This window comes from Atta colombica, unplaced genomic scaffold, assembly GCF_001594045.1.
Source record: "Atta colombica isolate Treedump-2 unplaced genomic scaffold, Acol1.0 scaffold134, whole genome shotgun sequence".
Lineage (NCBI taxonomy): Eukaryota > Metazoa > Arthropoda > Insecta > Hymenoptera > Formicidae > Atta > Atta colombica.
In genome coordinates this window covers 1,678,197-1,692,770 of record NW_017259222.1, presented here as the reverse complement: position 1 = coordinate 1,692,770, position 14,574 = coordinate 1,678,197, and the positions used below count along the sequence as shown (strand labels likewise).

The window sequence follows — 14,574 nt, the reverse complement described above, 5'->3', positions numbered from 1 at the left end:
AGAGAGAGAGAGAGAGAGAGAGAGAGAGAGAGAGAGAGAGAGAGAGAGAGAGAGAGAGATTTATGCTAATTCTTCGATACTTTAAGAGAAAAGTATTTGGTATTTTTGACTATAATTGCATGGTAAAATAATTAAGCAGCTTCATTTTTATTATAATTATTACACGGAAAGAATGATTTTCAAATATTAAAAAATTTACCTAAATACAGGTCTGAAAATAATTTTGTTGAATCGTCAAAATCATGTAAGAAACTCAAGCATGATAAGCTACAAAGATTTTGATATTCAAACACTCAGAGTTTAAGCATCTTACATAATTATATTTTAATAGTTTAACAAAATTATTTTTAGATTTGTACCTATCTAGCTAAAATTTTAAGTATTTTAGTAAAACCATTCTCTTCATGTATTGCTATATCTATTATAGTCGCGCCAACTATGTATTTTTTTGTATATAAAATTATAAATATAATTATTATTACTAACATTATACATATTGTTATAACAGCAATAGTTACAAAAATGAAAATAACCATAATTATTTTATCATACAATTATATAGTCACAAATATTAAATACTTTTTTCTGAGCGTATTATGTGATTTCTCTGTTTTATTCGCGATTTGTTGGCAAATAAAATCATAACCTATATCAAAGTCACAAAGTTTCTTATAATAAACAGAAACGTGATAAATTTGAATTATTTGGAAAGCAGAGGCGAGTAAATCTTATTCAAATCAAAAGAATTTAATGAACTTGATATAAAAGAAAATAATAAGGAATATAAAAGGAAACAATAAATTAAATCGAGCAGAACCCCGTCAAATATATATCTATGATTTTCATTTAACATAATCTTTGGTCTTTATTAACCAGCTCTAATTAATTATAGCTCCCTTAGTCGTAACTTCAGACTGTGATGGATTATACGTAAGGAAAGAAAATTTCAGTACATAGTCAACGCTAACTGACGTTGATGCTGCAGAGCTTAGACTTTAACCCTTTGTGGATCGGCGACCTCATTTAGAGTTACCTTCTTTTATTTTATAAACTACTCGCTCGATTTTTATGAAACTTTACCTATGAAATAATTTGATAATTTAATTCAAATCTGAAATCAAACATTAAAAAAATTCAAAGTGATAGATTCAACTGACAGAATTTCAAATAAATAATTTGATTATCGCAAAACTTGGTTTTAAGGAGTTTTTAATTGCAAACTAACATCAAGTTTCTAGTTTCGTTTTATTTGAAGCTCGTTAATGTTGCGTAAATAGTTAGAATTGATTTTTAAACTGACTTTCAAACTTTGATTATAAACTGTCTAACATTAGACTCTCTTTCGTGGATTATTATATTTTTAATATTTTTGATATTGTATTTTGACTACATTGAAATTCAGAGACATCAAGAATCTTTTAAAATCGAGCTTCAAATAAATTCAGATTGTTATTTTTTGAAGTTTGAATTTTAGAATTCTGAGGTCAAATTCAAATTCAGACTCTGAAAACCCTTAGAGAGCAAGATTTTTAAAGAATCAAGGTCTTTTTTAAAATGAGCTCTTAGCAAGATGATAAGTTATTTCGTTAGAAAGCTCCGGTTCTCAAAAGATTAAGCTCTAATGTTTTCATTGTTATAAATTTATTAATTTTGAGGAAAACACTAAGGAAAAACTAATTCGTTACTCAAGCGGAATTACATTTTGAAAAATTATTCGAAGAATTTAAAACGTGCATAAAAAAAGATTATTCCAAGCATGTTTGCAAAGGACACATTCTCTCTTTTTCTCTCTTCTCTGCGGTGCTTTGCGAACCAACGAAGATCGCCGGAAGAGAGACGGGTCGTAACCGTTCTGTGCTTTTATCTAAGAGAAATGAAAGGTGATGGCTGATGTTGCATCGCGATGTTGCAACGCGGCTTATGAAAACGCAGGATGTGCATCATCGCTCTCATCGCTCGTTTTGTTTGCCGGTAACGTGTGATATTAAAACGTGGCGTAAACCGACGCGATCGTCGTAGCTTCGCGAATGTATTACGGATCTCTGAGATTTTGGGATGCTTTGAAAAATGATTTACACCAAATTCAATGTGCGAACATGCTAATGTTTCCGCTAACATTTTCAAGTCATAATTGATTACAGTGTAAGAAATTGTTATTTACAAGATACATTAGGTAATTTGAAGAAACATATTAGGTTTAATTATTTAAGAAAGGCGGCCTCGTTTAAGATCACCTCTTTTTATTTTGTAAATTGCTCATTCGATTTTCATGAAACTTAGCCGGAATAGTTTGATAACGCTATATTCTAATCTCATGTTGAAAATAACAAAAATCATGATGATTCAATGATGTGGTGGACAGAATTTTGAAAAAATAATTTGATAACCATTCAGAACATTTTAGAACATTTTTAATTGCAAAGTAACATTAAGTTTTCTGTTTCGATTTATTTGAACCTAATCAATGCTGCGCAAACAATTAGAATTGATTTCTAAATTGGATTTCAAACTCTGATTATGACCCTATGACATTAGATTCTCCTTCATTGGAGATTTTCAAGTTACTACTCTTTCGAAATTTTATATTTTCAAACTACATTCAACAACGATATCAAAAACTTTCTAAAATCAAGTTTCACAAATCAAATTATTTTTATGAAATTTGAATTTTAGTATTTTGAAGTTCTTCAATCGAATTCAGCAATTTCGAAAATTTTTAAAAATCAAGGTCTTTTTTAAATTCTTTTTTGTTTCTCTCAAAGAATTAAATTCTCGGTTAAGTCATATTACACACATTTCTTTAAATGTTTTTCTTAATATTAATATTAATAATAATATTAAAATTGTTACAAGCATATAATTTTTATAATCATAATATTTACTGAAAAAATATTGTACGAATGATTCTGAACAATAATAATATCACTGGATAAAACAATAAGTAAGCTAAACAAATAACTTACATAATAAAGCATTATATCCTCGACATTGTAAGGAATATTACGTATTCATCCGAATAAAGATCTCGTCGGTAACTGAAACTTTATTTCCTTCTGTATCTTACAATTTACGATTCATTAAACTGCTAAATAAACATCAGAATGAATCTCTAAAGCGTCTCATTAGACAACCCGGCCTGTAATCTAAGGAAATATAAGGTAGATTCAACGAAACTCGGTCAGCACCCTTCATCACCAACAAAAGGAATGATTTCTTCGTTTTGTTAATCCCCTGATTAAACTCGTTAATTTTTACCGCTATATTGTAAGTACGTAATTATCTTCGTGATTATACAATAATGAAGGTATATGGAGTTGCTATGCCGAGCCCGGCTGCTCCTAAATGGCTAATTTCTTCTAATGAAGTAACCTTCGCGTACCGACGCCAACCTCGTAATGGTCCTCGTTGCAAGAACGGAAGTGGCATGAGTGAAAAAAAAGCCGCAAGCCTGGTCGCATAGTTAAAATTTTATGATCGCGCGTATCGTATTTACGACCAGCTAGCAAAGGTACCAACATGAACCATCGTTAAAAATATTATCTTGTGCGGCGCCGCTTTAATTAATGTCGGCCAAATAAGTCGCGCGCGCGCTCGAGGTTAATTAGAACTGCCTGCCTATACCGTTTGTCACAACGTCTATAAATAGATTTATCTCGATTTGATGTTGTCGTCATTGCCTTGTTGTTCCGAAAGTTGACTTCGCCATAACAATTACTGAAACGCGCGTTATATCGCGTTAGATCAAATTATTACTCGTTAAAGTGTACAAAAGCTTCATTAAAGTTTATTTATTTATTATCCTTTGCAATTCTAGAGTGTTAAACTCTAAAACGATATTGTGATATAACGATATAGAACGTCATTTTATTTTTTAATACATAGTCTTAGTAATATATAAAGCATCGACAAATTGGCGTCAACATTCTACATCTAACAAAAAATAAATTAAAAACAGTTTTATTAAAAAAATAATACTTATTTTTATAACAACTTAAAAATTTGGTCAGTTCTCCTTTTTATTATTGCTTTTTCCAAGAAAATGCAATAAATTGAGAATGTTTTATACTTATATATGACCAAGGCTATGCATGATAATATTTAGGAATCTAGATTGTAATTTACAAACATTTTATTCAAATCGACCTACAAAGAACACAGTACGAATTCGCATTAGGCATTTTTAATGATTTATGTCTTCTAAAAGAAATATGTTTTCCAGTGTAAAATTTTCTAATCAATCGATTTTGCTATAACCAATCGAATATTGAATTTTCGAAAAACGAAACGTTATTCATTCAAAACTAATAATAATACATATTATGCAAAACCAAATTTCTCAAATACATAGAAGTTGAAAATTTTATTGATGCGAATTCATATCCATATGTTATTTACGGATTTGTTTCTAAACATTAATATCGTTAAAATATTTCTAGCCAATGAAAACTAATGTAATTTATATTTAATAAATATAAAGATAATAAGGGATTAATTAAAGTAACAATAAGCAATGATTGTGTTTGTTACCGTTACTGTAAAAATTTAATGACATTACCATTGCCGTTACGGACAGAAAAAAGTAACGATTGTTGCCGAAAAAAAAATTATGATAATGGCGTTACAAGTAATACGTTACTTTCCAATCTTGGCTACATTACATATGGAAACTAATTAGAACCGAATTTTCCACATAATTAGTTGTTTCCACATACTTCAGTAAAATCGTTTTTTCCATGTATTATAAATTGATACGGACAGAATTACTTCCTACTTGTTATGAATAGTTTACAATTTTCAATAAAAAGAACTTAAGAACTTTTTACATTAAACGACGAGATTCAATTATTATCAAGGAAGGAATCTCCCGCTGACATTTTCCGCATATTACTAATTTTTAGAAGCGATCGTCATCTTTTCTTGATCGAGCATATGCTTTGTATCAAAACCCATTGAAGAAAACGAGGCCGGTCAACTAGTAGCTTTTATTCAAATGATATAACAAGCCTCTGCTATTTCTAGAGCTCTATTCCATGTTCTCGGGAGTTGCTTATGCTAGTGAACATTCGTTCTCGTTACGTCTTCTCCGCCCTCCGTGCATCCTTCTTTACAGCGGATATCCCTCCTTATGGGATGGGAACGGCACGGACGTTTCATCTCGACGGAAGATCCTCGGGACATTCTTATCGCGGAATTCGCCTCCCGCGAAGCAACGTCCTAATTTTTCTTTCCATCCCATTGCTACCGAGCGCCACTGTTCCTAACGCTGCTGCTGTTTGTAATAATACGGTAGAATTAAAGGGGCTGCGCAGGGTTAATGGCTTTTTTTCATCACGCCATTAAATGCGCGCGGACGTTGAAATCCTTTTCTTCCTTTATTTCAACGAGTTTTTCTATGTCAGGGAGCCACCTACAACCGGTATATCTTATCTCGTAATTGAAATCCTGTAATTCTCGCATACAGTCGGACGTGACGACATATCACGAGATTTGTTTTCTTTTCGCGATTTCTCAGGCGCTTCACAGAGAGCGACGTAAATTCTATGCAAATTTGAGCATCACGTAGAAGTTAGTTTCCCGGTGTTAACATAATATAGAGGCGGGTATTTCTAAGGTAAAGAGTATATGTGGTGTCACGGTGTTACCATGACCACGAAATGAAACATTATTCCGTGAATATTTAGGAAAAATAATATCCTTAAGAAACTCTGTTTTTTTTTTATTCTTTAATACTTATTTATTCTTTAATACTTACTTTACGAATTATCTTTTAAAAGAATTGATCTTATATATTACTTCATAATTTATGACAGTTTTATTTAATTTATTTATAATTTTTAATTGATATATGAAATTAAATCAACTTAAAATATTTATTTTTAAAATTATTAATGTACGTAAGTAAAATTGTATCTCTATAATTATATTGCAAAAAATTGTTCCGTAAATATTAAAAAAAAAATAATATTTTTGGTTAAAAAACTTTATCTTTTTTATTTTTTAATTTTATTTTAAAAATCAATCTTCAAAAGAAATGATAATTAAAATGGAATTTTATAATTCATGATGAATTTATTTAATTCAATTGCAATTAAATCGATATATACGATTAAAATAATTGAAAATTAAATTGTTTATTTTTAAAATCACAAAAATTATATTAATAAAACTACTTCTATAATTATATTATATAAAAAGAATAAAATATGAATCATATATACACGAAAAGAATTATTTTGCTGAAGTATTTAAAAATTTAGGTAGATATAAATTCAAAAATAATTTTCCTAGATTGTCAAAATAATTATATAGAACGCTTAAGCATCGATGATAATTTGCAAAACATTCTAGTAATCATGTTACTGAGTGTTCTATATTATATATAATTATTTTGAGGATCCAAACAAAATTATTTTCAGATGAGAGAATTATTTTGAGCTGAATATTTAAATACTTCAGTAAAATCATTCTTTATGTGCTATTTAACAAGCTTTTATTATCAACCTTGTAAGATACTGGAATAATCATTGGTAGAATTTACACTGCTCGAACTTTTCAAATACTAACGGCACAAATATGCAGTTGCGTACATACCGGATCTTAATTACGGATTTTCAAGCATGCCGCGCATATTGCGGACGCCGATGTGGAGATGAACCGTGCGCGCAGCAAAATTGCCCAAAACACTCGGAATAACTGCGGTTCCGCGGAAGTCAATCGTATCCGCTGACGGGAAGACACGATCGATAATTCATCCATGAGTCTGTTCGCTCGAATACTCTCAAATGCCAAAAAAAGATCGAATGTTCCGATTCCATCACTTCCGAGAAGGAAAGCAAAAGGTTCGTGATGTGAAATAACGGAGAAGATAAAATACAAAAACTATGAAATAAAATAATCAATATCAATTTTTAACGTAAAATTCGATGCGCTATCGACATATTTCTTGATTAGAATATGTCAAAGTTATTGAGATGTCATTTTGATGAAAAAAACGTTGACAAATAAAGTCAACTTGCTATTTGTTTAAATAAGCGTGTAAAATTTTCAAATAGTGCAGAAGTAGAAGATGATTATGGAATAAATAGTAGAGTTATGGAATACTACAGTTTGCGCTGCATTCCTATGGACAGTCGTCAAAGTTACTTTACAATCTGCTTAGACATCATAATATAACTTGTCAGTACTGTTTACTGCGTTATCGTGGAAGTTATATCTTCAGTTTTGCAGATAGCAGATAATTTTACAGTTATGTACTTTTTGCGTAATTTTGACAAATGTATAATTGATATTAATTTTGTCTGATATTAATTTCTAGTTTGAAAGCTTTCACTGTTAAATCTATATAATTTATATATAATGTCAAATTTAACTTAATTTGAGTTGTTCCTAAATCAATACATCGATATTTTATATAGAACAATAGATAAATTTGACATTATATATAAACTATAGATTGACGCTATCAAATTTATCTATTGTTTCAGTTAGTATAAAATAACGATGTACCAAGTAAAAGCAGTGTAATTTGAATAACTCTAATTGGGTTAAATTTGAAACTATAGATTTAATAGTGTTGAACGGCGCTTTCAAATGACATATTTTGAATTGAACCAAATTTTAACAAAATGTGTGTATGTATCCAACATGTAAATGATACTATATACTAGTTAGTGACATTTCATATCTCTCCTCTTATTCCAAGTACCAATATACTCCTTATTCCTCAGTTTTTTTTAAATTACATTCGTTTTTATTCGAAGAACTTCTTCTGCGTAGTTGATCACTCTATGACTAACAAATTTGTATAGATATCATCTGATTATCTATTTTCCACTTAAGACTTATTTCAACAAAATAGTATTTCACTGCCTTTCTTTGTATTTAATAAAACAAACCAGAATTGGAAGTTGTAGCATTTCTGTAATATCTTTTCACTGTTTTATAAAACTTACAAATGTTCTGTGTTATTTTGTTTTAGACACTTATGTAATTTACCTCACTGAAATATTATCTTTGTACAGTTTGCTATGTATATTCTTTTCCATGTGTACAATAATAATTTTCAAACGTTTGTTTTATTGTCAAGACAATAAAACAACTAAATCCGAGATATGACTCGTAAGAGATGCTTCGCAAAGAACTTAATTATTCTAAACAAATAGCAATTCATTATAAATTCATTATAACATGAACTGCTCAGCAAATTATTTAATTAAGATGCACAGAAAAATCAATTTCTGACGTAAGAGAATCGTTGGAAAATGTAAAGTGATGAAATTCGGTCAATGTTAAAAATAATGTTTTTTGTTTAAATCAGTATTAAAATATAGAAAATTATGAGAGACATTCCGAAAAGGTTTTGACATGCATGACATCAAGTAATTACTTATCATAAATTTCACAGAAGTAATTTCGCAACTTAATGAATGCTTTGTAAAATTTCTTCTATTTATAATAGAATTTATAGCAGACAGGGTCTTCCTTTTTACTTTATATGTAAAAATACACGTATAAAATAACATTTTTCCACAGAAATATGTAAAATTTACATAATGGCATGCTGTGAAAAATAAATAACTTTCGTTTGGGAAAAAATGTGAAGAAATTTTCAAACGATAATACCATAGTCAATTATTTTTTTTCAAAAATAACACGAACTATCACTACGCGCGTGCTTATGCACATAGTCGTCACGTTAATCCATTACTCTTTCGCTATATAAAGTACGAATGTCACGTTGTCTCTGGAGAAAACGGTAACGCGTTTTCCTTGCGGAATTACTACCTTGCAAAACATTTCCTAGTCGCCGTCGTCGACTGGCGCGGTGGTAGCATGGCGCCACAATTTATAGAGATTAGCCCACGCGGAGCGAGAACTTGCGAATCGTGCCGATCAAAATGGCCGCGAAACTTTTCCGTCGTATTGTTATCCCGGGAAGACTAAAAAAGTCTGGCGCGGGAGATGCGGGAAACAGCGTTGTGAGACTGAAACGACAGTGGATGCACGATAAGAATGTCTCCGGGGTGCGATGCAAGTCCCGACGTTCTCGTTGCAAGAAGAAGAGCTGAACAGATCGTGAAAATCGCACGAACGTTTTTCCACTTCGCATATTCGGGCATTTTTATGCTCGTATATAGCTTTTCCGTTGATGCCTAAAGAAGTTTGATAATTTTTTGCGTCAATCAGTCAATAAGAGAACAATCGCAGATAACAGACTAATTAAAGATAAATACGAAATATAAATATGAATTTTTTAATGTTTTATATATATATATATAGAGTCTACAAATAACGTAAAGAATATTACATTTTCATATTTTTTCTAATCTTCATATTTTTCTCATGATGCTAACTATATTTGATTTGTAATTTTGAAAAAGTGAAAAACGTATTTACATAGAAGTACATTATTATATATCAAGATTTAGTTCATATTTGGCGCTATTTATTTATGCATTTTATTATTAGTTACGTTTATTAGGAATGTGCGATCTTGATTCGATTCTTCTAAAAAATCGATTTTTTAATCGATTCGCCAGCATCCGATTTTAAGATAAATCGATTCATTTAATAAGAGATTGATCTTCGAAGCGTAGAGGTGAATTTGGAAATTCAAGATATATTCTGATATATCATTTCATTCCTGTTATTCACTGAATGTTAAACAAAAATAAAATACACTATTGTACTAACACTGTTGTCAAATTTGATTTTGACAAGTATAGACATTTAAAAAGTCATATATTTTTACATAATAATTTATTGTATTTCTATTGCATTATTTATTGAAAATTAATTCTATGTGTATATATCGTGTTCCAAAGAATCCAAAGTTGTAATATCATTACTGTACCTACACTGTTTACGTTTACACGTTACCGGTTAACATTAATCGGGTTTAACAATATTTATAGTTACAACTAGTAATTATTACTGACAAAATGTATAAATAAATGCTAGTTAAATTCTAATTAGAAATTCTATTTAGAATATCAATTGATAGTTGTTAAAAAATGAATTTAACGCGTTTATATACGACATTTCATCAATTTTACGTTAGTAATTAATTTATGTCAGAAATTACAAATGTTATTACAAATATTAGTTTAAATCTAGATTTTTAAATTAAAATTATTTTACTCATAGGCAAATCAAAATCGTGTTTTAATTGTTTTTGTTGAATTTATACGAATTTATATCTCAGTGAGAAATGACAATGGAATTCATATCGATTTGATACTGAAATCATCAAATTGACGTCGATTTGACATCTATTCCATTGTCTCACTGGGATGTTACTAAAAGAATGTTAAAAAAAAATAATAATTGAATCGATCTCCAATAGATCGATTCATTCAAATACAATTTTTTTAGTAGATCGATTTTAATCAATCCGATTCAATTTAATTCAGAGATCGATTCGATTAATGAAGATTGCACATCTCTAGTTAATAATCCCTAGTTAATAGTCAATTATTTCCATTATTCGATTATTTTCTTTCTATTCGTTTCTATGTTCCTATTATGAAATATAATTATAATATACTTATTTTATTTTATACATCTGCATATAGGTTAATCAATGAAATATCGTTTTTATATTTCATGATATATTGAAAATTGCACAAAAATGAAACGTTCTAAATCTGCAGAATGTCCCAGACTTTGCTATTGATAATAATTAATAGGAGATTCTTTTTTTTTAACTATTTTAAGCATAAAAATAACTACTTAGAATGATTCCAATAATAAAATGTTGAAGTTACAATAATTTTTTAATGAGAACTATTTATAATTGACTAATTAAATTATCCGAAATTCGTGCGCTTAAACGTGATATAGTTTTTGATATTTTCGTATTAGGATTTTTATTTCGGAATAATTTCACGTGAATATAATACATTTATGGAAATATAATACAATAATTTGTATCAATTTTGTGTACGGTATATTTTAAGAACACATATGTACAATAGATATTTTTTATAATTAAGAATGCAAGAAAAAAAGAGAGAGAGAGAAAAAGAAAAAGTGAGTTGCGATAATATCCGAATTAATTTTTTATTTTTAAAACTTTATGACGCGATTAACCACGTCAGATATCATTATTCAGATCGTTTGTTATTTATTCACATTTAAATAATTAAAAGGATAGATTACAAAACAATTTTAGATTTATTATCATTAGGCACTAAAAATTAATATAAAGTAAATGATAAGATACTTCAGTAGTTTGACATGGAAATATAAAAGTCTTTTGCGATGTCTCTTCTTTATGTTACTAATTGACGCAATAATATAAAACGAAAAGTTTCTTGCATCGCTAAAATAACCGATAATTATCGACTTTGCAAAGTAAGCTTCTTTAATAGTACTTATGAAATTAATAAGCAGCTCGTAAAGTTGGAAATGATGTCTTTGTGCTTGTCTGCATAAAAGTATATCGGAACTGTATTATTATATTTAATGCATACAAATCTCATTTCAGTAATTTAATATTAATTAAAAATTTATAGGAAAAATCCATAAATATTCGCACGATTTTATTTTATTAACGCATAAATTAATTGCTGCAAGAGAAATGGTCGTCGCAAGATAAAAGCGACATCGCATAATCAATTCGAAATATTGCAATATATCCACCTATTGTCGAGACTAACTAATTAACGAAGGATCGAATAAATCAATGTATTTCGTGCATCGATTTACGCAACACGTGGTCTCTGTATAGCTGATCATATTGCGTCAGGATGAGAACTAATTATCCTCTCTCATATCAATGATATGTAATCACGCTGTCCTCGCTGTTAATACGATATGGAGATACTAAAGGGCTGACACATAAATACTCTCAGACTGAACGATATTAATTATTTGAAATGAAATATAATTCTATATAAAGTATTATTGCCTCGAAGAATGCTCTTTTGAATGATGTACAAATACGTTCTCATACGGATGCAACAATAGACGTGACTTTATTATTGAAATTTATTTGAATTGGTTTTATTTAAAAATTTTATTTTAGGTATTATTTATATTTTCACACATAATGAACTTTATAATTTGATATATTGCTTTGTTGTAAAATCTAATATATTTAATACTATTACTATTACTATGTGATATACAATAAATTATAATATATTATTATGAAATATATTATTATGAATACATAATACATAGTGATATTATTATGAACATTTGTGAAATATTGAATCACTTGATGTAGAAAGCAGTCGTCTGTTAAACGGAAGATCTAGGTTTGACTTCCATTTCTATTATTTTGTTTACAGAGAATAAGCGTTATTTTTTAATAAGTTTTCAAAATATATAATCAGGTTGTTTGATGCGAAGTAGTTAGGAAAAAGGAAGATATTCATGGAAATGTATCAATATATCGCGTGTGAAGAAAAAATAATACTAAAAATATATAATAGCGTAAAGTACGTTATTTTGATTTATGTAATCCGATCACAAATTGCTGTTCTCAAACTTGACGTATTGGCGAGCAGCAGAAATCTTTCGATTTTCATTGTGTGCAATGTCTCACGAACCACTTGAGTGTTCTTTGAGAGAGCAATAGTAGAAACCGAGACAACAGATCTCTGTAACGTCAATATATAGGATTTCGATGAGGTATTTCGTATCCATTCCACTTCTTCTAGAACCTACCGCCCGTTATCCGATGGCACTTTCCACGTTCGTACCATCCTCTCTTTTAGCTCGCTCTCTCGCTTTTTACTTATTTTATCAGGATACTGGATACGGTATTAAATTCTTAAAGGATGGAACGGCACGGATTTACTTCTACGATTCGCCGCTCTTAATTCCATGGTTGTCTGTTTTATTTTGAAGTTTATGACTGGATTTTTTAATACGACGAAACTCGTGAAACAGTTATATACGATAAATGTATAAAAAGAAAATTTGATATATAAATTTCTGAACGAATCATTCTCGTCTCTATGTGAAATAAATTATAATATCAAGTGCGAGGGAAAACGTGAATTATATATTCAAATTAGCTACTCGAGATGCATAAAATTTATTTTCAATTCGGTCACTGGACCGGAATGCAAGAAAGAGGATTTGGTAATGTGAGTATGTCTTCCGGTATTTTTTATTTTTAATGAATTAGCGTATTTGCAGATAAATGAAATCAATTTACTAATTATATATTCGAAACGAGACGAAAATGAAATAGTTCGGAATACATACGTAGCTTGACGAAATGAAACGATCGTCTTATGTCATTCATTTATATATTGCGAGCGTTTCGCGTGAACTGCCTGTTTCACGTCAGTCGAGTCACAATCCAAAAAAGGACTGCATCTCGATCCAGGCGAGCCTGTTTATTCACGCTACTTCGTTACTCGGTTGCAAAGCGAAACTATGTCGATTTCAGTGGAAAACATACCTTGTGCCAACAAGCGCTACTCGTTTCATTTCGTTGCACCACGCACGAACGCTCGCGGCGTCCACTTTTTTTCATTTTTCGAAAAACGATAGTCGAAAGGCGATGCATGGTACTCACGTCATATCGCTCCTGGATGTGTGGTCCAGCTTGTGCGATGTACAGAGTGCTGGCAGTATCGAATACTAATTCCTGAGGGATCCTGGTTACCTTTTGTCGGGCCATCTCGTGGCAATTGAGGTATAAGATGACGTCGCTCGTAGAAACCTTAATGACAATCTTCGACCATTTCTTCGTAAGCTTTGGCACGGTAAATTTTGTTACCTCCTCCGAATGCGAATGCTCATCTGAATTCGTGTAGACCAGTGAAACATTCTGGTTCGAACCTGGTCCATCCTTCGAGAAGGATCGAAAAAAACAACAAATTCCTGAATTTATTTTCACATTTTGCTTTCTAATTGTAATTGTTCAAATATAAACGCTTGCGTTTAGTTTTTCGACAAATCTGAATCAAATGGCACATAATTATATTGGATCTGTGAAACTAATTTAATTTTTACTGATTAAAAAATTAAGTACTAATTAATTTCAATGAATATAAATGACATCATATAAATAACTCATATAAAAAAAATGAATATTAAACTTTATTTACAATAATAAAAATTTAAATTTGAAAATGTGTAATTAAAGAATATAATTGAGTGGATTCAATAGACCCACCGTTATAACTCCGAAGGGCTATAATTGTGTGAATTTCATAAATTTACTTATCACAGCTTGGGAGGATTATAAAATTAATTATTATGAAATCAATTATTGATAAAAATAATTTTATATTTTTCGACATAATATTTTGTTTTAATAAAACATATTAAGAATGATACAAATTACAATCTCGTGAAAAAACAAGTACATTTTTAAGAAAAATATAAAAAACTAATCTCAAAAGTTATATACTTTAACAATGATTTTTATTATTTTTTTATTATATATCATTTCATATATTAAGCAATAGTAATACCTATTATTTGAAAATATTTTATAGCTTTATTGAAGTTTTTTCTAGATACATTTAAAATAATTTAGATTGTTTATTGTTCAAAATCAGGATTGACCGGAAAAATTCAGTGGGTTGAAAAAAATCATGGCAAATT

General features: G+C 29.6%; 1 protein-coding gene across 1 annotated transcript in view; it reads right to left on the bottom strand.

Annotated features, from left to right (window-relative positions):
• Nucleotides 1–14,574, bottom strand: part of LOC108684427 (collagen alpha-1(XVIII) chain) — a 303,120-nt gene that overhangs the window by 184,903 nt on the left and 103,643 nt on the right. The window contains exon 4 of the mRNA XM_018188739.1: nucleotides 13,538–13,813. Coding sequence (XP_018044228.1) covers nucleotides 13,538–13,813 — 276 coding nt within the window. The remainder of the gene's footprint in view (nucleotides 1–13,537; nucleotides 13,814–14,574) is intronic.